General features: G+C 36.1%; 1 protein-coding gene across 10 annotated transcripts in view; it reads left to right on the top strand.

Annotated features, from left to right (window-relative positions):
* LOC115218121 (keratin, type II cytoskeletal 1) overlaps positions 1-24,153 on the top strand; it is a 220,083-nt gene that overhangs the window by 121,716 nt on the left and 74,214 nt on the right. For 4 of the 10 annotated variants that reach the window (XR_003882216.2, XM_029787908.2, XM_029787915.2 and 1 more), the window contains 4 exons: positions 6,635-6,709; positions 15,350-15,658; positions 19,181-19,271; positions 23,650-23,816. Coding sequence is in view for 9 of the 10 variants with exons in the window: in XM_029787908.2 (XP_029643768.1) it covers positions 6,635-6,709; positions 15,350-15,658; positions 19,181-19,271; positions 23,650-23,816 (642 nt within the window). In the remaining variant the exon portion in view is untranslated. The remainder of the gene's footprint in view (positions 1-6,634; positions 6,710-15,349; positions 15,659-19,180; positions 19,272-23,649; positions 23,817-24,153) is intronic. The other 6 variants (XM_029787910.2, XM_029787912.2, XM_029787913.2 and 3 more) reach the window with 3 other exon arrangements.

Below are 24,153 nucleotides of genomic sequence, written 5' to 3' on the forward strand. Positions count from 1 at the left end.
ACAGAATTGTTAGCACACTGGGCGAAATGCTTAGCGGTATTTTGTCTGCTGTTGACTTTGTCGACCTTGCTTTCATCCTTTCGGGGTTGATAAATTAAATACCAGTTACGCACTGGGGTCGATGTAATTGACTTAATCCGTTTGTCTGTCCTTGTTTGTCCTCTCTGTGTTTAGCCCCTTATGGGTAGTAAAGAAACAGGCATTTCGTCTGCTGTTACATTATCAGTTCAAATTCCATCAAAGTCGACTTTGCCTTTCATCCTTTCGGAGTCAATTAAATAAGTACCAGCTATGCACTGGGGTCGATGTAATCAACTTATACCTTTGTCTGTTCTTGTTTGTCCCTTCTATGTTTAGCCCTCTGTGGGCATTAAAGAAATAAATACTCAATTGACTTCTACTCATCATAGTCCTCTAGGCCAAAACAGAAGAGTTTATGACAGGATGCCTATGAAAACTCCTGTATGCTCAAGGACTTGTTCTTGTAGCTGAATCTGTCGCAGGATTAGAGAATTCCAGATGCAGAAGCAAATCCTGGAATGAAAGGATCTCAAAATTAACTTATAAATAGTTATGGGTAATATTAAGTAACAGACATGAAAGAAATGACTTGTTATTTATGTAGAAAAGGAGTCAGTAGAAATTTGATACAATATACCCAGCTGTAGAAACATACCAAAGTGAGAGATGGCCCTCTGACCTATTAGATCCTGTTGAAACATCCAACCTGTTCTAGCATGGAAAACTGACACAAAAATGATGATGAAACTTTCAGATAGTTTCAACAGGAATAAGCCATTAAGCAAAACTTAGAAGTCCTAGTCAACCTGAAGTGGACAATAAATTTGACTTTACTGACAGCATTAAGTTCCACCTCAATAAGTGTTCTGTTGTCATTCTTCAACTAGCTTTAAAATAATGTGGCTGTTTGGTTAAGAAGCTTGCTTCCCAACCATGTGGTCTCAGGTTCAGTCCTGCTGCATAGCACTTTGGGCATGTTTCTTCTACTGCAGCCCCAGGGGCGACCAAAGTCTTACATGTGGATTTAATATATAGAAACAGAAAGCTCATTATCTGTGTTTGTGTGTGGCTTCAAATTTTGAAACAAGACCACCAAGTTTGAGAGATGGAGTAAGTCAATTACATTGACCTCGATGCTCAACTGGTACTTATTCTGCCAGCTTTGCTGCCTTAATAATAATAGTGATAATAATAGTATTTCCACAACCACGTAGAGCTAATAAAGCAGGTTCTTCATAGTATATTGATTTCTTGAATTTGACATATTGATTTCTATCTTCCTCTGTACAAATGAGAATCTGTGATTTGGGGCAGATAGCTTTGAAATAAAGGGTAAATCAATTCTTAACAGCATTTATGGTGATAAAGAGGACAATGATGGTGATTAATAGTCATGATATTAATTTTGATGTATTCATATAAAATATAATGAAATGATGGAATTGAATTAAAAAAATTACGATCCCTTGCATGATTTGATGAGTAATTTTCAAACCACTAAAGACATTTCAATTAGGCTAGAATATGGTTTTTTGGTTTGGTTTTGTCTTTTACCTCCTAAAAAATGGCCCCATCTTTATGGTGATTGAATGTTCTTCGTTTAACATTAAACTGAAATCAATGCTTTTGCAATTTTTGTTACTGTTGTTGTTTCATCTTTAGTCAGCCCTCATCAAGTAAAACTCATGGTCAATTATAATCCAGCCATCCATGATTGTCCTGGTTTATTTTTAGATTTTTTTCTGTCAAATGTAATGTGTCTAGGGCTATATTATCAAATGTGTCAAGTTTTTATTATTATTATTATTTTTTTTTAATAGTAAACGTGGCTGTGTTTCGCAGCCACATGCAAAGTGGACTTTGGAGTTCAGTTCCACTGCCTGGTACATTGAGCAAATGCATTCTACTATAGGTTGCCCAATGTGAGTGAATTTCATAAATGGAAACTGTGCTGAAGCTTGTTGTATATGTGTGTGTATCTGTGTCCCACCACCACTTGATAACTGGTGTTGGTTAGTTTATGTCCCCATAACAGGTCAGCAAAAGAGACAGTAACATACATAAGCATCAGACTTTAAAATAAATACTGGGAATTTGTTCATCTAAACCCTTTAAGGTAGTTCCCCAGCAAGGCCACAATCCAATGATTGAAACAAGTAAAAGAGACAAAAGAGAGTCTCATGTCTCTAGGATTATATTATCAAATGTATTGAGTTTCTATTTTGTATTTTCTTAAAAAGTAGGCTGTATTTTGAAGGTTGTTTGGTTGCTAAATCTAGCATGATAGTTGACTGCTCTCTTTTTGCCTCATAACATTGTCACCAGATTTTAAGGTGACAGTCAGATAAGTCAATCCTTTTGTTACCATATTTCTACTGAAATTCACTGCTTTTGTTTCAAGTTATTTTGAAAATAATGAAGAATTTACCAAATTAACTTTTGCCATTATGAAACTGGTATTTGGTGTAAATTAACATGAAATTTTAATGGAAATTTTAATCGAGGTCACTTTAAGACAAGAAGTTTGTATCCTAGAATCAGGAACAGTCTGAGGCAGGTTAGTATTGAAAGGGTTAACTACTATATGACCAACTGAGAAATGGGTAGTATGTACCCTAATATTGGGACCATGTTATGTATGGCTATTGATAAGACATACAGCTCTCATAGCTCCCAATCTTTTAATCCATTTTGTCAATGTTTTCCAGCATGCCTCATGTTCTAATATCTTAAGGTATCTGTCTGCCTGCCTTGTGGACATTGTCTTAAACTAATGATGCAATTTAGCTAACAAACAGCATTGTTTTCAAAGACTTTGTAAGTTCAAAGACTGGTATTGTGGAAATACAACCACTATATACTCGTTTTGGGAATGCTCTTGAAACATAAAACTAAAACTAAAACCACTTTGACTGTTTTTACTAATCGCTTTTATGAATGTCCTAAAAATATAAAATATTTTATCACATCATATTAAATTATCTTTATTTACAATTGCTCTAAACTGATATGTGCCTCCATTAGTTGTTTTAAATTCGATATGTTTGTTCACTTGATTTCCTCTTACGTCTATTTACATATTGCTTATCATATTACTCATAAATTTCAAATGCTTTACAAATTCAGTATTTTTTTTTTATGTGATCTGTTTTATCGACTGATATATAATAAAATGTTTTGTGTGCACTTTCTTATCAGATATGGTGGGAATGATCCTAGCAGTGATTGCTTAAATAAGCAACTATTGCAAGCATCACCATCATCATTATCATCCTCATCTTCCTCGTATTTGTCACACTATGGCCATATCATGTTAAAAACATGGTTCTCATCTGATCTTGAAAAGTCCTATAAACATTGGTTCCTTAAGTAAATAACTACAACATAAATCTGACCTGAATCAGAATAGTAAAGTTTAACCCTTGACATTTATTTCATTCAAATTATTTATTTATGAACATTAGGGAAGTATTTTTTTCATTTCTTCTCCCAGTGAATATTTAAAGAATTTGTGGAATTTGTTGTTTTAGAGTTGGATGAATCTGAAAATTTGAGAATTATCTTTTTTTATTTTTCCTTTTTAAATTTTCTGTTTGTGTGTTTTGTTTGACATAATTTTTGTTTTCCACTGCTCAGTATTTCTCTGCAGAGACTAGATTCAGTGAAATAAAGACATAAAGATGTATTAGTTTTAGCCTGGAGCCATGATGCTGTCATTTTATAATGCATCGCTTGGTACAAAAGTTATATTGCTGCTAGTTAGTGGCATACTCCATTATGATAACCATCTGACACCTATCAATACTTACTGCGGTTTACTGGGCAAAAATAACTATTCCACTCAGGCTAGTTTGGTTAGAAAAATAAAATGAGTAAACCAAGAAACAATATCTGCTAAAAACTTGGTGTTGGTACCGTCAGCTGACTCTGCCTTCAACTGCAGATGTCTTCACAAAATCTTGACTGTCAAATGGAGACTTCATTTGAAAGGATTTTGTAAGAAAGTGGACCAAACACTAACTAGCAATAACCAAGCAGTGACCAAGCAATAATCAGCAATAACCAAGCAATAGCTAGGGATACCTAATCAATTACTAAGCAATAATAGAAATAAGCAGTGAATAACTAGTAATAATTAGGCAATGACCAAATAATAATCTGTAGTAACCAGCAGAGAAAAATAATGAAGATGTATAGATTTATGCAGCAAAATAGAAACAGGGTCATTTATAAGATGTAAAATTCCTAAGGATCTTGCAAGTCTGTGAATATAATGAATATAAACAAATTCTTGATTTATATTTATCATCCTTCATTTTATCAACAAACCAGCCTTGTGTATCTTTCAAAATATTATCTGTCATAGTTTTGTACCCTTTTTTCATACTCATTCAAGTAAAAATTGGTCATCTGTCTGATACATTTATATATATATTATTTTTCTAAATTTGGATCTTTTGTTTATCCAGTTCTTCCTAATTGTTGGTTCTTAATTAATTCTTTAGTCTTAATTGTGGTGATTGTTGTAATACAATAAATAGTCAAGTCCATAACTTGGCTTTGATCCACACTAGTAGCTATTTCATTTTACTTATATTGTTAAGGTTCCTGAGAAAGGCATAAACATCACACAATCTCCTATTCATCCAGCATAAATTTCACTTAAGGTGGTGAATTGGCTGAGGTGTTAAAGCAGAGGATAAAGTGTTTTCTGGTATTTGTTCAGTTCTTGGTGTTCTGAGTTCTAGCCCTGCCAATGCTAGCTTTGCCTTTCAGGGTCAATAAAATAAAATATCAGTCCAAGGTACTGTAGTGGTGAAATTGTTAGAATGTCAAATAAAATTTGTAGTATTTGTTCCAGGTTTACGCATTTTGAGTTCTTGGGGTATAAGAGTGAATCTCTTTCCTAGTTTAGCTCACTTCCACCTGGTCCTTGGGTGCCTCTAGTGGAGTTGAGTGTGTTGCAAGCATTCAGGCTGAGTTTCCAGTTGCAAGATAACTTCTTCCTTTTCTCCTGTCAGTCTTCAGAGACTATGAAAAGGTAAGAGGTCATGCATACTGCCCTTTCATCTACCTGTTTTATGTTCAAACCATCCAGATCCAGTCTTTCATACCTTTCCTGCAATGTTATTCTAAAAAAATTAACTATCACCTCATCGAAATCTCAAAGTTATGAGATAATACATGATTAGTTTAAAACATGTGAATAAATAAGCATAAGATTTGACAGAGTATTCTGAATGCTAAAAGGTTAGAGATCAGTTATAGACTGATTCTGATTGAGGGTAGTGCAGCCTGGTCTTGCAAAATTTGTACTTTAGCTTTCAGGGAAAAGATAACTACAGATAATTGAATTCATTGGATATTGAATTCCCAGTCAAGCAGTTGATGGTTCATATCTTCCTATTTGGACTACGATATATGCATTTCAAAGTCGTGTAACATCTCTCTACTTAACTATAAATAGCTTCTATATGCTAGTTTGTTGTTTCGCCTGTGGTGAAATCTATCAAATATTCCTGTAACCCAAGACATCCCAACTTTTGGCTTTTTTATTCTTGTTTTTTGTTTATTTTTTCCCCCCAATTTTAGCTGTAGTGTCTCTAGGATTATATATTATCCAAGGGCGGCGAGCTGGCAGAAACGTTAGCACGCCAGGCGAAATGCATAGCCGTATTTCGTCTGCTGCTACGTTCTGGGTTCAAACTCCACCGAGGTCGACTTTGCCTTTCATCCTTTCGGGGTCGATAAATTAAGTACCAGTTATGCACTGGGGTCAATGTAATCGACTTAATCCGTTTGTCTATCCTTGTTTGTCCCCCTCTGTGTTTAGCCCCTTGTGGGTAGTAAAGAAATAGATATATATTATCCAATGTGTCTCTAGGACTCTATCATCTTGTCCTGTGTGTCTCTTATTTTGAGTGTGGTTTGAGAAAGATTTGGTTACTATTTCTAAAAGAGTGACTTACCATGTAAAGGAGTGTCTTACTGGCTCATCTATAGGGCAGCAGATTTCAATGCTGTAAACTGCACCAACACTGTACAATTGGCAGGACTTCTTTTCATAAGGGCTCAATACCTAGCTCAGTTCCTTTTTTCAGATAAGGCATAGAGAAGGACAGTTCAGTAAAGCTGGCTTGCTCTTAGATAAATTGCATGAAGATAAAGTTTTCTGTAATTTCATGGGTCCCTTGAGGTCCCTTTATTTCACTTGCAGAATGTCTTTGAGTGATGAATGTCTCAGCATCTGGTTTTGTTTCTGCTATAGATCTAAGTGAGATCATGTGATTATGTAATTGGTGTTTAATTATCGTTACCGTAAAATCCATTTGGCCTGATTCGTTGTACTTGACAAATAGGACCAACCTGCTGCAATGTTAATTTATTACACAACTTCTGCAGGAGTGATTACATACAAAGTTTATCTATTGTTTTCTTTAATTTCATTTATTCATTACTGTTTTTTTATTATTAATTAGTTTCTTGCTTGCTTCCTTTTGTGCTTCTCTTTTCTTTTTTTTTCCTTTTCCTTTTCTTTTTTACTTTTGTTTTGTGTTTTCTTTTTTCTTTTTTTTTTTCTTTATTGTAACACATACAATTCTACATTTGTCAGCTCTCGTTGAACCGTGAAACAAGAACTTCAGATATGCTGAGAAAATACCTCAGCATAGCAAAGGCTTTAAACATGGTATTCTTAAAGCTTCAATTTTCCTCAAACTCTTTCCCTACCCCCGTCTTTTATTCATCAATTTTTAACCTCCTACTCGTCATCTTCGTCCAATTCTTCTTCTCTTCTTCTTACTCTGACAACCGTTCATCGCATCATGATCTTATTCTCTTGTTCATGTCAATATCTATCACTAGAATATCTCGGTATGGCTAGCTCGCATGCATGGCTTTCATAATCTCTTCTCCTTATCATTATTTTGCAGCTATTCTTTAAACTCCAATGGGGTTTTCCTCAAATTCCTCTATCAATTTTCTTTTTTCTTTTTTGCTATGTCTTCCATCTACATTTCCTCTTCCTCCTCTTCTTGACACTTCTTCCTCCGCTATTGCATTCTTTTTGTAATCATGTTCGTGTCAATGTCTCTACCTAGAAAAATTTGGCTATGGCTAGCTTCCTAACATGGTCTTCATCAGCTTCTATTTCTACAGCTTGCTTGTTCTCTGTTTCATTTCATTGAAGCAAACTCTCGTTTTTATTCCTTTTATTCTTTTTTTCCCTTTTTTTTTAACCTCCTTATCTTCTTGTTTGTTCATTACTTTTTTTAGCAAACTATTTAATTGCTGCCAAAACCAGAGTGCCATTTTTTTTTCTAAATATATTGGTATATTTCTGTGATGAATTTAAACTATGATATATATATATATCTTCAGGCTCTTTTTTTTTTTTGCTATTCGCTTTTCATCGTATTAAAACTTCCCAAGTCACATACTAATATCTTTATTCTTTAATAACACCACTTCTCCCTCTCTCACTTTCTGTCTCTCTGTCTGTCTCTCTCTCTCTCTCTCACTCTCTCTCTCTCATTAAAATTTCTGTTAAATTTTGTTTTCCCTTTTCCTTCTACCTTGCTTTTCCATCTTTACACACATTTTTTCTTAGGTTTCCTTGTCTCTGTCTCCCCCCCTCTCTCTTTCTCTCTCTCTCGATAAATTTCTCAGATTTTATGTTTTCCTTTTATTTTTTCTTCTACCTTTCTTTTCCTCTTTCTTTTTCATCTTTACACACATTTTTTCTTTGGCTTCTCTGTCTGTCTCCTCTCTCTCTCTCTCTCTTTCACATACACACACACTCTCTTTCTCTTTCTCCCTTATTTTCTCCTTCTTGATTTTCTCACTCCATTGCTTTCTCTCTCTCTCTCTCTCTCTCTCTCTCTCTCCCACACACTTTCTTCTTTTTTCTCATTTACCAGTCTCCATTTCGACCTATTTTTTCCTCATTAAATATTTTATCAATTTTCTTTCTCAATTCTACAAATAGTGCTCCACACTTACAAAAACCCCACCACCACCACCACCACTACTAACCATTGCACTCCTTTATTACTGTTACTTTATTCACCTTTGCTCTTGAATCTATATGCCCATCCCCATCTAACTGCATTCAAACCTTTTGCTTCTCTTCCTCCCCACCACTGTTACCTTTAAGCAGGGCATGCATGCATACACTCAGATACAGACTTCACAATTAGCACGCAAACAAAATTCATCAATATGCAAGAAATTTAATAATTTCTAATAAAGACACATGGAAGGTCAGGAAGTGGAGTGTCTATCTTTAAAGAATTGGATAGAATTTTCTTTTTCTTTTTGTTATTTTTTCGTTCTTTTAAGCCCTATAGGCACAGGTATGGCTGTGTGGTAAGCTGGCAGAAACGTTAGTACGCCAGGCGAAATGCTTAGCAGTATTTCGTCTGCCGCTACGTTCTGAGTTCAAATTCTGCCGAGGTCAACTTTGCCTTTCATCCTTTCAGGTCGATAAATTTAGTACCAATTACACACTGGGGTTGATGTAATTGACTTAATCCCCTTGTCTCTCCTTGTTTGTCCCCTCTATGTTTAGCCCCTTGTGGGCAATAAAAAAATAAGAAGCTTGCTTCCCAACTACATGGTTCCGGGTTCAGTTCCATTGCATGTCACCTTGATAAGATATATTTTATCAGGCTAATAGTTTCCCGTGTATATAAGTCTGACTTCACAATTAGCACACAAGCAAGATTCTACTATAGCCTAAGGTTGACCAAAGTCTTGTGAGTAGATTCAGAAGACTGAAAGAAATCCATTGTATATATATCTATATAGATATGTATTTATATTTGTGTGTGTGTTGTCATGCCCCACCATGGATTGACAACTGATGTTGGTATGTTTGCATCCCCATAACCTGCAGTTCGGCAAAAGAGACCAATACAATAAGTACCAGGCTTACAAAGAATAACTCCTGGGTCAATTTGTTCAACTAAAACCCTATAAGGTGGTGCTCCAGCATGGCTGCTGACAAATACTTGAACCAAGTAAAAGAATAAAAGAATATTCTCTATGGAGCATAGGCCATTGACGACTTTTCTCCACAGTTCTTGACTCTGTTTCTCTTGAATTGGATCCCTCCTCCTTCAAGTCTTGCCTCAGTATCCCACCTCCAGTACTCTTGAATGCACGATATCTACAAAACAACCAGTCTGTCTCTATTGAAATTATCTCTGATCATACATCTACACAATTTACTATTGCTACTACTACTACTATTACTATAACTTAATATCAGTAAGTACGTTTATATATTTATTGTGCAAGATTTTTTATGTGAAGTCGTGTGTTAAAACAGATATTGTTATATTTCGGAATGGTCATTTTGCCAGTTTAGCCAATAAAAACACACGCACTATATATTTGGTGTTATTTTGCTTCAGTGTTATTTATTTTTTACAAAGAACTCTGGCCGAAATAAGATGTAAAAAATAAATAACACTGAAGCAAAATAACACCAAATATATAGTGCGTGTGTTTTTATTGGCTAAACTGGCAAAATGACCATTCCGAAATATAACAATATTAATATCAGTAAAATATCAATATAAAAATGGTTGGAAATATGATTAAGGAGAATTTTAAATTGTTAAATAGCTTGGTCAGAAAAATAAGATCCTACTCCCATCCTCTATTTTCTTTCTTTCTTATGAAGAAGAAAGGATTTATATTATTATTATTTTTTTTCATTGGCAGTTGGGGAAGCGGGAAGGGTGGTGGGGGTGGTATGTTGCCTTGGCCTTTTGTCCCCGCTGTCTGCTTCTTTGCATCGCATCATAACATAAACTTTGCAGTTTTGACATGTATGCCAAACTGCTGCTACTAACCAATCCACTGCCACCAGAGAGAGAGAAAGTGAGAGAACTGTTGAGTTATTTTAGTTACTTTTGAAGTTGTCCAAACACACAGAAATGCATTCTGGGATTCATAGCTGGATTGACAAGACAGAACTTGTCACTTTTCAAAATGTTTCCTTGTAACGTTTTTTTTCTTTTTGCAACTTTCTATTTATTTTCACTTTCTAATATTTTTCCGTTCATTTATTCAACATTTTATTAGATATTTTTCTCTCATCGTATCTAATACATTTCAACTTTAGAAATTACTAGCAGTATCGTCCGGCGTTGCTCGGGTTTGTTTCGACTCTTTAGAATTGAAATTTTTGAAAAGTAAAAATTTTACATTATGTAGCTTGTTATTCTCTTTAAGTGAACATTTTTCTGGTTGAAATACACCGAAAAATGGTGACACAGCAGTCAAAAAATCGTAAAAAATAGGGATTCCCATTGAAAAAAAACACCTTTTTGTTGTAAATAATTTTTGGTCTTAACATGGTCCGATTTGAATTTTATCTTCTACAGAAGGAAGAGCAAGCCTTCTTCTATCATACTCTCAATTTTGGTCGACTTGCACCGCAGGGTCTCGAAGGAGATAGTGCAAGTTGAAGGCTACCAAACCTGCCATACACAGACAACTTCAGCTTTATATAGAGAGATGACAGTGGTCACAAGCATAGCCTTGTGATTTGAAACTTCATTTCATAACTATATAATAGCTACAGGTTCAGTCACAGTATATACCATCTTAAGCAGTTGTTATCTATCATGGTCACAGTTTGACCAATATCTTTCCAGTAAAATTTGGTAGACAGAAAGTTTATGAAAGTCTATTGTATATCATTTGTTTATTTGTTTAATCTGCTGTTTTTATTTGTTTTTATGCTCACATGGCCTAGATTGGAATTAATTTTTAAAGCAAAATTTTATGGCAAGATGCTCTTCCTGTCACTAATCCTCACCTGTTTTTTTCATGTAAGGGGTCTTCTGTATTCCAGAAGTTATTTGCTATGTCAGTATGGAGAGTAAACATCAGCAGTGTTTTGTTAAGATGTTGACAAGTGAAATATCAATATTTAAATACATCTGTGCATATATAAGGGTGCGCATGCACACAGAAACACATACACACAATGAGGGCCATTATAATTTTCATTTGCCAGACTCGCTCACAAGGCATAGATGACCAATGGCTAACATAGAAGACACTTGTCCAAGATTCTGCTAGTTGGACTAGACTTGAAACCACATGGTTGCAAAGCTAATATCTTACCCACACAGCCATATGTGTGTGTGCATGCATACAGACATGTGGGAAGTATTTTTCTTAATATTTAGGGAGAAATTGTTCTGAATTTCTTTTTTATGTCTTAGAAGCTGAAGAGCGTGGAGGCACGTGGCTCAGTGGTTAGGGTGTTGAACTCATGATCGTAAGATTGTGGTTTCGATTCCTGGACCGAGCAACGTGTTGTGTTCTTGAGCAAAACACTTCATTTCATGTTGCTCCAGTCCACTCAGCTGGCAAAAATGAGTAACGCTGCAATGGACTGGCGTCCTGTCCAGCTGGGGAACACATGCGCCATTGAAACCGGGCCCATGAGCCTGGCTAGGCTTTAAAAGTGTGCATTTATTTATTTTTATTTTGGTCGACTTGCACCACAGAGTCTCATTGTGTGTATGTGTTTCTGTGTGCATGCGCACCCTTATATATGCACAGAGTGTTGTATCTGACATTGATGGTTGCAGGTGGTTGATCAGGAGGGACACAAGAACAAACTGCAACCCATAGATGACTACAATATAGAACAGCACATCAAGTTATTGTGTTAGCCTCGATTGAAAGCATTGCCCAAATATTGCAAAAGGCACCCAAGGACCAGGTGGATAACACATTAAGCCCATCGAAGCTACATTTCCTTCCATATTACATGTTAGCTATTTATAGCTATTCTGCTGCTCAGTACTCAGAGTCATCTATTCATCACTCCATTGTTCTTCAGCTGTACTCCATTGCTCCCATTCCCTCTTCTAATGTGTGAAGAAAAACCTGTTCTGCACTGGTCCCTTTTCTCATATTTCTACCCATCTTTTTCTCCCCATGTCTCCTAAGATAAAGTTGCTCCCTTGGTGTGTGTAGTCTTGCAAAACTACATGACTTCAACCAGTGCTGGTGGCACAAAAAATTTGCACCCAGTACTCTATATGGTGGTTGATGTTAGTAAGGGCATCCAGTCATAAAAAACTATACCAAAGTAGACACTTAAACATGACACAGCCCTGAAAGCCATCAAATTCTGGCAAACCATCCAGCTCATGCCAGCATGGAATATGGTCATTATATGAAGATGATGGTGATAGACCAGGCCATTCAGTATTGCATATTTTTGCCATGGTGAGACCCATAGTATTGATCTACTGACTGTAATCACAGTGAATCACAAATCACTGATGTGTAGACTATAACTCTTAAATGAGCCAGCAACCCTGCTTTCAGCAACATCTACTTAACTTTGAGACCTTTTAACTATACTTAACATTATCACATACTGACGTATTCATACTAGTTTGTTTTTTTCGACTTGTTTGTTAGTCACAGTGTTTCCTCCATTGTACTTTCTGATCATTTTAAAAAACACTCAAGTGCAGTTCTCGGAACTTTGCATTCAGTCCATCGTGATAGGTTGATTTCATTGAATAAAGGATTCAGTTTCAAATTCAGCAGGCTGAATGGTTGAAACACTTACACTATAACACCAATAAGAGGACACTAATCCATATATATATATATATGTATAATGATAATACCTCATTGCAAAATTTCAGACAGAAATATACCTGACTTTATTGTATAACGCCTCCTCAAATAGCTGACTTTGTTATACAGCCTCTCCTCACACACTTGATTTTGTTGCATAACCCCTACTCTCATACTAGACTTTGTCCAAATTTCACTGATCAGGCTCCAATCTGATCTGGCAGAGTTTCCACAGCTGGATGCCCTTCCTAACACCAACCACTCCGAGAGTATAGTGGGTGCTTTTACGTGCCACTGGCATGAGGGCCAGTCAGGTGGTACTGGCAGCCCAACACTACATAAATCAAAATGATGGGAATAAATTTGGTATTAGAAAGCTTAGCTCTGAAAAAAAATAACCAAGTAAACACATTCTTTCTATACTTTGCTTTGCAGCAAAAAAGAGAGGGGAATCTCTTGACAGACTGCTTCACAATTTGTTGGCTGCTCTTCAGAGAAAATATACCGGGTTTTGTTCTCCGATCAATAACAGAGAATATTCAGCTGTCATGTAGAGTAGTCATAAACTTGGTTATCAACCATAGTTAGTAGCTTAATTTGCATATTTGTGCAGTGGTGTAGCTAGAGTATGCGCTGCCTGGGGCAATCCTTAAGTTTGTTATCTTCCCCACTTCACAGGAAGGGGTACATTAAAATCACTTTTATTTCAATACAAAGCTATACAGTTTTATACAGCAGACCCAGAAGTGCTGCCCTCAAAAAAAGTGGTACACCCACCACCATCACCACCACCACTATTACACTTCTTTATTTGTGCTTTTGACAGCTTATCATTAATAAAATATGAAGTATCTTATATACAACACAGCATAAATCAGGAGGATTATGAGAAGCAGAGAAGGAGTGTGTTTACATTCTTATTTGTCTCACAGCAAGGCTTTCTAATATTTAACATTAAATATATTGGGTCATCCCATAAATAATGCATTTTTTTTTTCAAATAAACTAAAAGTTGGAGGGAGACAGGATAAACTACCTGCATCAACTTGCTATAAAAGCAGGTAGTAATTTTACCTTCTACTTATTCTTAGTGCAAGTTTTGAAGAGTGCAGTCCAATTTTAAGTTATTTTTTCAAAGCTATAATGGAAGTGACAAAGGAGCTTATTCGGCATATCTTGCTTTTATGAGTTCAATAAAGGTAACAACATAACAGAAAGTGTGAGGAATATTAATGCAGTATATGGGGTTCGGATAATAAGCATAAGCCAGTGTCAACAGTGGTTCCAGAAACTACAGCCTAGAAGACGAGCCTCATCCTGGAAGATCTGTAGAGCTTAATGAAAGACATCCTAGTGGAACAAAATCTCATTGCAACTGTTGAGGAACTAGCTGAGAAGATTGGATTTGGTCATTCAATCAGTCATTCAAGTCAGCGCTAGAAGAAAAATGACCATCTTTGGTTCTTCCATCAGGATAATGCTACATACCGAGAGGATGACATTCCAAAGACTGGGGTGGTTTGAATGGGAAACGATGCCCCACCCATCATATTTGTCAAACATTGTCTTATCTGATTATCATTTATTCGACTGTCTTCAAAATCATTTGGACAGAAAGAATATGAATTTTGTAGACAAGGTCAGAATAATACTGGAGGAGTATTTTTCATTATGGACAAGTGAATTTTGTAAGAGAGTCTATCTGATAGATAAAGGAGCATTCTAGAAAATGAAGGAGAGTATATTTTAAATTAAAAAAGAACTCTGTTTATCTTAATTTTGAAAATTAAAAGAAGTATAAAAAAACTGCATTGTTTATGAGATTACCCAATATTTTAAAAGAAAAACACTATTGCTTACTTTGTATTATTATTGTTGTTGTTATTGTTATTATTATTATTATATTATTGAGTGAGAGAGCAATGCATGCCATCAGAGTGACAGTGGGGTATAAATATACAAAACCCAATATATCTATCATGACTATTCGTCTGATAAGGTTACAACTATGCACATGCGTCACAATCATATGTACATGACATGGTGACCTTATATCAAGATAAAGAGCACATGACCTTGCAGGAGGTGGAATGCCAGTTAGAATTTTCTTCAGGTCAAGTAGCCCATCCCACTCAAAAGGTCCCTGAAAAAGATTCGTTTAAGGTTGATAAATGAAACACCCATGTTTCCAGAGGTGGAAGACACTCAACACCCATGAAACAATCTCAAAATCCTAGCTGTCCCAAGTAGAGCAGATTTTTGGGCCTGCTCTGCCCTCATCTCAATTCCAGTTTCTACAACATATTTCTCGAACCTGGGTGTTAGTGCTCTGAGTGTCCCTACAAGTACTGGGATCAACAGTTACTCTCTCATTGCCCACACGTCCTTGCAATTTTGCCTTTTAGTAGTCTCTATTCTTTTATCATTTCCAGTTTTTTATCAGAGTGGATAAAATAAGTACCACTCAAAAACTGGGGTCAATGAAGCTAACTAACCCCTTCACCCAAAATGTCAAGCCCTGTGTCTTCTGGAGAAAATATAATTTTTATAGATATTGTACCAGTTAAATACTGGGGGATGATGTAATCGATTTACCCCTTTTGGACCTAGAGTCAAACATTAACATTGACAACTACTATAAATCTATGTGTTTTGTTTTCAATTTTCATTTTTCTGTTTTTTCTCTTCACTTTTTCTAATAAAGCAGAAAAGTGCTGGCATTGGTGGAGGAGCCGGAGTTGGTGCTGCTGCTGGTGGTGCTGGTGTTGGTGGTGCTGGTGCTGGTGTTGGTGGAGCTGCTGGTGCTGGTGCAGGCGGTATTGAAGTCAGAGGCATTGGTGCAGGTGGCGATGGTGCCGGTGCAGGTGCTGGTGCTGGTGGCCTGGGTGTCGATGGCGCTGGTGCTAACAGTCATTTAGGCCTGCCCGGAAATGCCCTAAACAACCATCAAAATGTTGGCATGGACAAACTTAATGCTTTCGAAAATAAACTCAACCCGAACCATTTGGAACAGGTATGTTAATTATTTTGATTCTTTTTTTTTTTAATTATGAAGCAAAATTATGTACTTTCTCAGAAACTACATATGCGTAGGAGTGGCTGTGTGGTAAGTAGCTTGCTTACGGACCACATGGTTCCGGGTTCAGTCCCACTACGTGGCACCTTGGGCAAGTGCCTTCTACTATAGCCTCGAGCCGACCAAAGCCTTGTGAGTGGATTTGGTAGACGGAAACTGAAAGAAGCCCGTCGTATATATGTATATATATGTATGTGTGTGTATGTGTTTGTCCTCCCAACATCGCTTGACAACCGATGCTGGTGTGTTTACGTCCCCATAACTTAGCGGTTCGACAAAAGAGACCGATAGAATAAGTACTAGGCTTACAAAGAATAAGTCCTGGGGTTGATTTGCTCGACTAAAGGTGGTGCTCCAGCATGGCCACAGCCAAATGACTGAAACAAGTAAAAGAGTAAAAAGAGAGAGTATGCATGTTAAGTATTTCAGCCCCACACACATTCACTTCTAAAAGCTATATAATCAGGGATGCCTTGAAAGTACTGAGAAAACTCAAACAAAAAGCACTCTTTACACTTAATGAAGAGATGGCAATCTTCCTAGCGGTGGTGCCCTGATAAAATACACTGGATGCACTTTGCAAGGTAGTTGATGAACAAACAGACACAATATAAGGTTGACAGAATGCTTTTAGCCTTGCTGAGAACATGGCATACCTCTCTAGTGCTGGTGCCATGACAATATTCACACCCAGCGAATATTATGTTTAGTGGTTGGTGAACATACAGTGACAACATAGAGAAGACTATTTTGTCTTGCAAAGGACATGGCAACCTTCCTAGAGCTACTTGCCTTTAGTAAGTATTACCCATTTTGTTGCTAGCATTCAAGTCAGGTCTCTGGTTTGAGGGCACCCTTCCTCCCTCCTTCGCACTTGTCTCAGAGGCTCTGTGAAGGGCTGTGAGTACTGTTTGTCTTCTGGCTAAAATTAAAAAAATGCTAGCTCACATTACAATACTATAGAAGTTCATAAGCTCAAAGAATGGGCAAGAGGCAGAAATTTTAAAAGTCATTCTGGTGAAAAATCAGGTATTTAGTCACATCTGGATTGAAAGGCAGGATTTAATTTAGTATGAGTACAATTAATACATACACAAAAGGCTGTTGTCATATGTATGACACTAAAAATATGTTAAGGTTATTTCTACATTTCAATAATTAAATATATGGTGTTACAAGCGATACACATAGACTTTCAACAAGACTGTATATATAATTACACAGTTTCAACTACCTGTAATATTGTTATAGTTTCAATGAATTCTGATGGGTAACATATGAGGATTTTGTTCTTTCTTTCTTTCTCTTTTTTTTTCTTTTTTGTATCATAAAATTTGTGTTCATTTTATTTTCATCTACTGAATGTGGGTTGAATATTTTTCACACCTTTCCTACATGTCTCATGTTTATCATGAAAATTTTCTTATTTTATATCCTACCTTTGTGGTCATTGTAATGAGACCATTATAATCAATAACTTTATTAGAATTTTAATTGAAAGCCAATATAAGAAAAAAAATTTTTTTAGCGTTTTAACATATTTCCACCTAACCATTGCTGTTTCTCTACTGACAAGGACAAAGTCTCAGTATGTTGTTACCAGCATACCTATGCTGGCTGAGTGGATATATATATATAGTTCGTTAAGAAAATCTCTATTAGAGACAAAAGCAATATTTATACTGATAATGTTTATCGCCACCTAAACATGGGTGTTCTATAAGAACAGACGATACTGCTCTTCTAACCCCAGGAGGACACCTACTCCAGCTGGTTATTCAGTGTTCTTCACACTTAATATATATTGCAAGTGGGGAGAGAAATCTCCACTATTCTAGCTCTGAAATCACCAAATCATGTGATTTCTGACCTCATTTTGGTCAGATGAGTATGCATCACAGAAGATGACCAAAATGATGTCGTAATCACGTGATTTGATGGTCCCAGAGCTGGAATAATTGCTCAGCAAAAAATTACAGAATTAGATTCAAGAGACTACAATGTGTGTGTATGTGTGTGATCATCACCATCATTTAACATCCATCTTCCATGCATGCATGAGCAGCACAAATATATATATATATATATAAAGTGAGTGAAAGCACATTGCTCAGTGGTTAGATCACCAGGCTCACAATAATGTGGTTATGAGTTCGATTCCTAGACCAGGCTGTGTTGTGTTCTTGAGCAAGACACTTTATTCCACATTGCTCCAGTAATGAATTGCCATGTCACTGGTGCCAAGATGTATCATCCTTTGCTTTTCCTTTGGATAATATCGTTGGTGTGTGGATAGAGGGAGGCTGGTATGCATGGGCGATTGCCGGTCTTCCATAAACAACCTTGCCCGGACTTGTGCCTAGGAGGGCAACTTTCTTGGTGCAATCCCATGGTCATTCATGACTGAAGGGGGTTTCTACCTTCACCCTTATATAAAGTGAAGGCGCATGACTTAGTGGTTAGGGTATTCAGCTCACAATCATAAGGTCATAAGTTCAATTCCGGGTGACATGTTGTGTCCTTGAGCAAGACACTTTATTTCACATTGCTCCAGTCCACTCAGCTGGCAAAAATGAGTAGTGCCTGTATTTAAAAAGGGCCAGCCATGTTGCACTCTGTGTCATCATGAATCTCCTTGAGGACTATATGTGTCTGTGGAATACTCAGCCACTTGCACATTAATTTCACGAGCAAGCTGTTCCATTGATCATATCAGTTGGGACACTCGTCGTTGTAACTGGCAGAGTGCCAGTTATATTTATATATATATTTGTATATATCCAAATAAGCAACAAGTATATCCTAGGTAGAGTAGTACAATTGTTTCATGCTACTTCATTTTATTAAACACTGTAAGTGTTTAATAAAATGAAGTAGCATGAAGCAATTGTACTACTCTACTTCGGATATACTTGTTGCTTATTTTGATTATAATCACCCCATTTGATTTATATGGATAATACCATACAAAATTCTGGTGCCTTTAACTTAAGTACCATATTCATCTGAATCTAAATTTTGCTGATATATATATATATATCAGCGGTGGTGCCCCAGCATTGCCGCGGCCTTCGGGCTAAAACATTTTTAAGGATTTAAGGATTTATATATATATATATATATATATATACACACTCATATACAAACATGCACTATATTTTCTGGCTTTCGAATCACTGTAGTATATAGTGTAAACATGTAGTGTGAATATTCACACATTGTCACTATCTTTCCAAATCCTGCTGCATTTCACATGGAATTTTTAGTCATCTAAAGTCATTTTGGTGTATACACTGTCCTACCATTTTTGTGTGTAAATTTTGGAAAATTCAACTTGTATGCCAGAAAATATGGTATGTAGTATTCTAAAAGAACATTTTAAAAAGCATTTACATTTAATTGCATTACTTACAGTCTGTTTTTTATTTTTTTTATTTTTTGTAATTTTGTTTTTTGTAGCCACATGAAAGAAATGATATTGACCATCAAGACGTTATTCCCAAACAACCAGTTGGTCTTCAGAATGAACAAAACTTACAAATTCAACCAGGTGATTGAAATTTGTTTCATTTTACTCTCTCTCTTCTCTCTCTCTCTCTCTCTCTCTCTCTCTCTCTCTCTCTCTCTCTCTCTCTCTCTCTCTCTCTCTCTCTCTCTCTCTCTCTCACTCTCTCTGTGCGTGCATGCATGTGTGTGTGTGCGTGCGTGCCTGAAAGAATTAATGAAACAGTTATCATTGAACTAAAGAAAGATTCAGGCCTAGTGTCTTCTACTATAGCCTCGGACCGACCAAAGCCTTGTGAGTGGATTTGGTAGACGGAAACTGAAAGAAGCCTGTCGTATATATATATATATATATATATATATGTATGTGTGTTTGTGTCTGTGTTTATCCCCCCAACAACGCTTGACAACCGATGCTGGTATGTTTACGTCCCCGTTACTTGGCGGTTCGGCAAAAGAGACCGATAGAATAAGTACTAGGCTTACAAAGAATAAGTCCTGGGGTCGATTTGCTCGACTAAAAGGCGGTGCTCCAGCATGGCCGCAGTCAAATGACTGAAACAAGTAAAAGAGTAAAGAGAGTAACAATATAAATGCTGCAAAGCTAAAACTGGCTGTGATGTTAGCACATCAAGCAGAAGTTCTTCTCCAATGTTTTTTGCATGTTCTTCATTTTCTCATTGTCTGTAGACAGTGTGAGGTTCTTCAAAATGTTTCAATACTATCTGACCTATGCCCTCCTCTCGATGCACATACGTCTGTTTCTTTCTCTTATTAGTATTCATCTCAATGCTTCTTTTGCATACTGTTGATCTGGCTGCTACTGGTCTTAACCAGTTGCAAAATTTCATTTCATTTCATCACTGTCTTAGAGTCTTTGTGCTCATGTTCTTCTTCATTCCTCATATGACTGTGGTTCAAAATTATAAGGCATTTCATCAAGCACCCTTGAGGAAATGCATCCAACATTTTGGTGATGTGAGTGTCTGAAAATTGAATTTGTTTATAGCATAATTATGTGCTATGTAAAAAGCATTGGTGTGAGTGCTGGTGCCTGATGCCTTTTCTAACACCAACCGTTACCACTTTACAGTGAGTGCTAGGTCAGCACTAGTGAGATCACCGTGCAGTTCACACGACAACAAAACACAAGGGGATGGAATTTTATGAGGAGATGAGGAGTCAAAGTATGAAAGGAGGGACTGAGGGGCATGCAAGTTCTTGTTGTAGTTGAGTAAGTGTGTGTGTCTTAGTGTTTGTCCCCCACCACTGCTTGACAGCAGGTGTTGGTTTATTCACATCCCTGTAATTGAGCAGTTTGACAAAAATACTCAAAAAATAAGTACCAGACTGGAAAATAAGTGTTGGGGTTAATTTGTTAGATTAATTTCTTCAAGGAGGTGCCCCATCATGGCCATAGCCCAGTGGCTGAAACAAATAATAAGTAAAAGATACATACGTGAGTGATACAAGCTCCCAACACTCTTTTCATATCTATTACAATAAAAGTGATTTTATCCGAAATGTTAGTCTTCTACATCATCTCAAAACATTGAGACTCTCCTCAAACCAGTGAGGAAGACTGTTAGAAATAATAGCCTGTTTCCCTCAAATCTTTTCTTACCATTTTTAAAAGGGAAGGATGCATTGAATAATATAGTTCTAAATATGCTATGATTGAAGAAAAATAATCATTGGGAAGGTCTTGGCTGGAATAGTTTTGATCCTAAGTTTGCTTTATCAGCATTGATTAGGGATGAAATAACAACAGATTTTTTCAACCTTTCCAAATTGTTTACATGGGTTACCTCCCCTAATTCTATACACACACCACACACACACCTCAGGCTGACCAAAGCCTTGTGAATGGATTTGGTGGACGGAAACTGAAAGAAGCCCATCATATGTATATATATGTGTGTGTGTTTGTGTGTCTGTGTTTGTTCTCCCATCATCACTTAACAACCAATGCTGGTGTGTTCATGTTCCCGTAACTAAGCAGTTCGGCAAAAGAGACTGATAGAATAAGTACTAGGCTTACAAGTTCTGGGGCTGATTTGTTCGACTAAAGGCAGTGCTCCAGCAAGGCCGCAGTCAAATGACTGAAGCAAGTAAAAGAATAGAATATGCAATAGAAGTAGTATTAGATTAAAATAGCTAACTGTGTATCATACTTATTGTAAAGACATCATGAAAGGTAAATTTATTGTGATACTCAAAAACACAATATATATATCTATACGTATAAATGTGACATGGGAGATTCTTTCTTGTCTTGGGATTCAAGGTGAAATGGCTGGGTGGAAGTGCACGAAAAATTACACATCTGTGTAGAATGATCTGGTGCTGATGCTGGGCTTTGTATTTTTTCATAGCTCCCATGGTTACCAAGATAATCTACTATAATAATACTCTTGTGTTTATGAATGAGAAAGGAAGGTGTGATAGATGAATAAGTAAGGAAGGGTTGATGTCATACTTGGTAGTGGGATGATGAAAATTGTATGCTGAAAAAAATAAATCAGACAGCGTTTCAACTCTGTGTGAATATATGTGTGTGTATGTAAAGAGGGGTATATAAATGTGTTTATGTGTACATGTGTAATGGAAGTGGGATGGTTCATCTTTGTTCGCTTAATATTTGGGTTTATTTTTTGATTTAGTTGAATCTTGGTTGTTGTTTTTTTTTTTGATCAGTTACTTTTAGCCTTTTGGCAGAAAAAAGTCATTCTAAAATTGTTTTTTAACGTAAGCATGCCCAAACAAGTCGAATGCTTACACAGAGCAGGTTTAACAGCCACATCATCCAAACCAACTGGGTGAAACCGGGCTTAGCTGCTAGTATGTATATATATATATATAATAATAATAAATATTAGGGAATAAATCCAAATTTACAGGGAAAAATCAGATTTAGGATTGAATCCAATTTTATAGTAAAATATAATATAATAATAATATAATATTAATTAGAGACAAAACCACTATTATGCAAATCAAACAAAGAAAAACTTAATCCAATACATAAAAAATTTTATATAATTTAATATAAATTAAATATAATTAATTATATTTTATTTATATCAAATTTTTTATGTATTGGATTAAGTCTTTCTTTGTTTGATTTGCATAATAGTGGTTTTGTCTCTAATTAATATTATATATATATATATATATATATATATATATATATATCCCTCTCTCTCTTTCGGAGAGGCACTGAGCAGCTATACGCACACATACACACACGTCAGTAACTTCCACCTACCAAATTCAATCACATAGCTCCGGTCGGCTCGGGGCTATAGCGGAAGACACCTACCCAAAGTGCCACGCAGTGGGACTGAACCCGAAACCATGCATATATATATATATATATATATATATATATAGCTAGAAATAAGAGCTAAAATGCTCTAATGCTGTGGTCAAAACACTTAATTATATACATACATACTAACAGGGACCATAATCGCCTGAAAGCAGCGGTTGAGATATCCCCATACCTGTTGGTCAGTCTCAGCTTTTTGTTGTAGCCTCCTCACTGGGATTGGCTCAATTTATGATTTACTAAATCATCCACAGATTTCTGTTGTGTAAACATAGATACTGGCAGTGATTTTTGTCCAGAGTCAGCCAAGTTAAACCCGACCCCACTGAAAAGGCTACTGCAAAAAGCTGAAACTGACCGATCAGTATGAGGATAGCTCAACTGCTGCTTCCGGGCGATTACAGTCCCTGTTAGTATGTATACAATTATGTGCTTTGCCCGCAACATTAATGCTTTAGCTCTTATTTCTAGCAATGTTGTGTTTCTAGCACCTTAGTTATACTTAATGAGAATTATAGTTTTCCTTTTTCGTAAAACATTGCACACTGCCCCCTATATTAATTATCTATATATATAAAGCTGAAGTTGTCTGTGTGTGGCAGGTTTGGTAGCTTTCAACTAACACTATCTCCTCCGAGACCCTGCAGTGCAAGTTGACCAAAATTGAAAGTATGATAGAAGAAGGCTTGCTCTTCATTCCGTAGAAGATAAAATTCAAATCAGACCATGTTAAGACCAAAAATTATTTACATCAAAAAGGTGCTTTTTTTCTATGAAGATCCCTATTTTTTTACGATTTTTTGACTGCTGTGTCACTATTTTTCGGTGTATTTCAACCAGGAAAATGTTCACTTAAAGAGAATAACAAACTACATAATGCAAAATTTTTACTTTTCAAAAATTCCAGTTCTAAAGGGTTGAAAAGAAAACAAACCTGAGCAACGCCGGGCGATACTTCTAGTTTATATATATGCATAAATATGTCTGTGTATCCTTTTCAAATGTCACAATACTATTTGTATTAGCTTTCTAGATATGTAGCTTTTGTTTTGTTTTCATTGTTATTAGACATAATTATATTACATATTTACAGCACAACCAGCCTTTGGAGATAATTTACATCATGGTGCAGACCTTGATCACGACAAAGATGCTGAGGCTAACAACTTGGCTTTACAAAAACAGGAAATTTTTAATCGGCAACATGAAGGTGCTAATGACCATAACCAGGTTCAACCCCCAATGAATGATAAAATTGATGTAAGTATCTTTTTTTTTTTTTTTTTTTGCTATATTTCAGAGGGGCATGCGGATTGACACAAATTCACTTCAAAGTTGGGGTCTGTCAAAGTTGTGGTTTTCTTTCTCATGCTCTTTTTTTATATTTTATGTGGCATTTTTTCTTTTTATGTGGTGAGCTTATATGGTTCAATTTTATGTCATTTATGTTTATTATTTTTTTTTTTCTTGATTTTTCATATGTGAAAGATAATTTTTGTTTGCTATAATAAAAAAGAAAGAAAAAAGCTATATATCAATTAGCGTTTAAATAGGGATATATAGATTGTTAGATAGTTAAATAATTGAAAATAAGCTA

This window comes from Octopus sinensis, linkage group LG12 (assembly GCF_006345805.1).
Source record: "Octopus sinensis linkage group LG12, ASM634580v1, whole genome shotgun sequence".
NCBI lineage: Eukaryota > Metazoa > Mollusca > Cephalopoda > Octopoda > Octopodidae > Octopus > Octopus sinensis.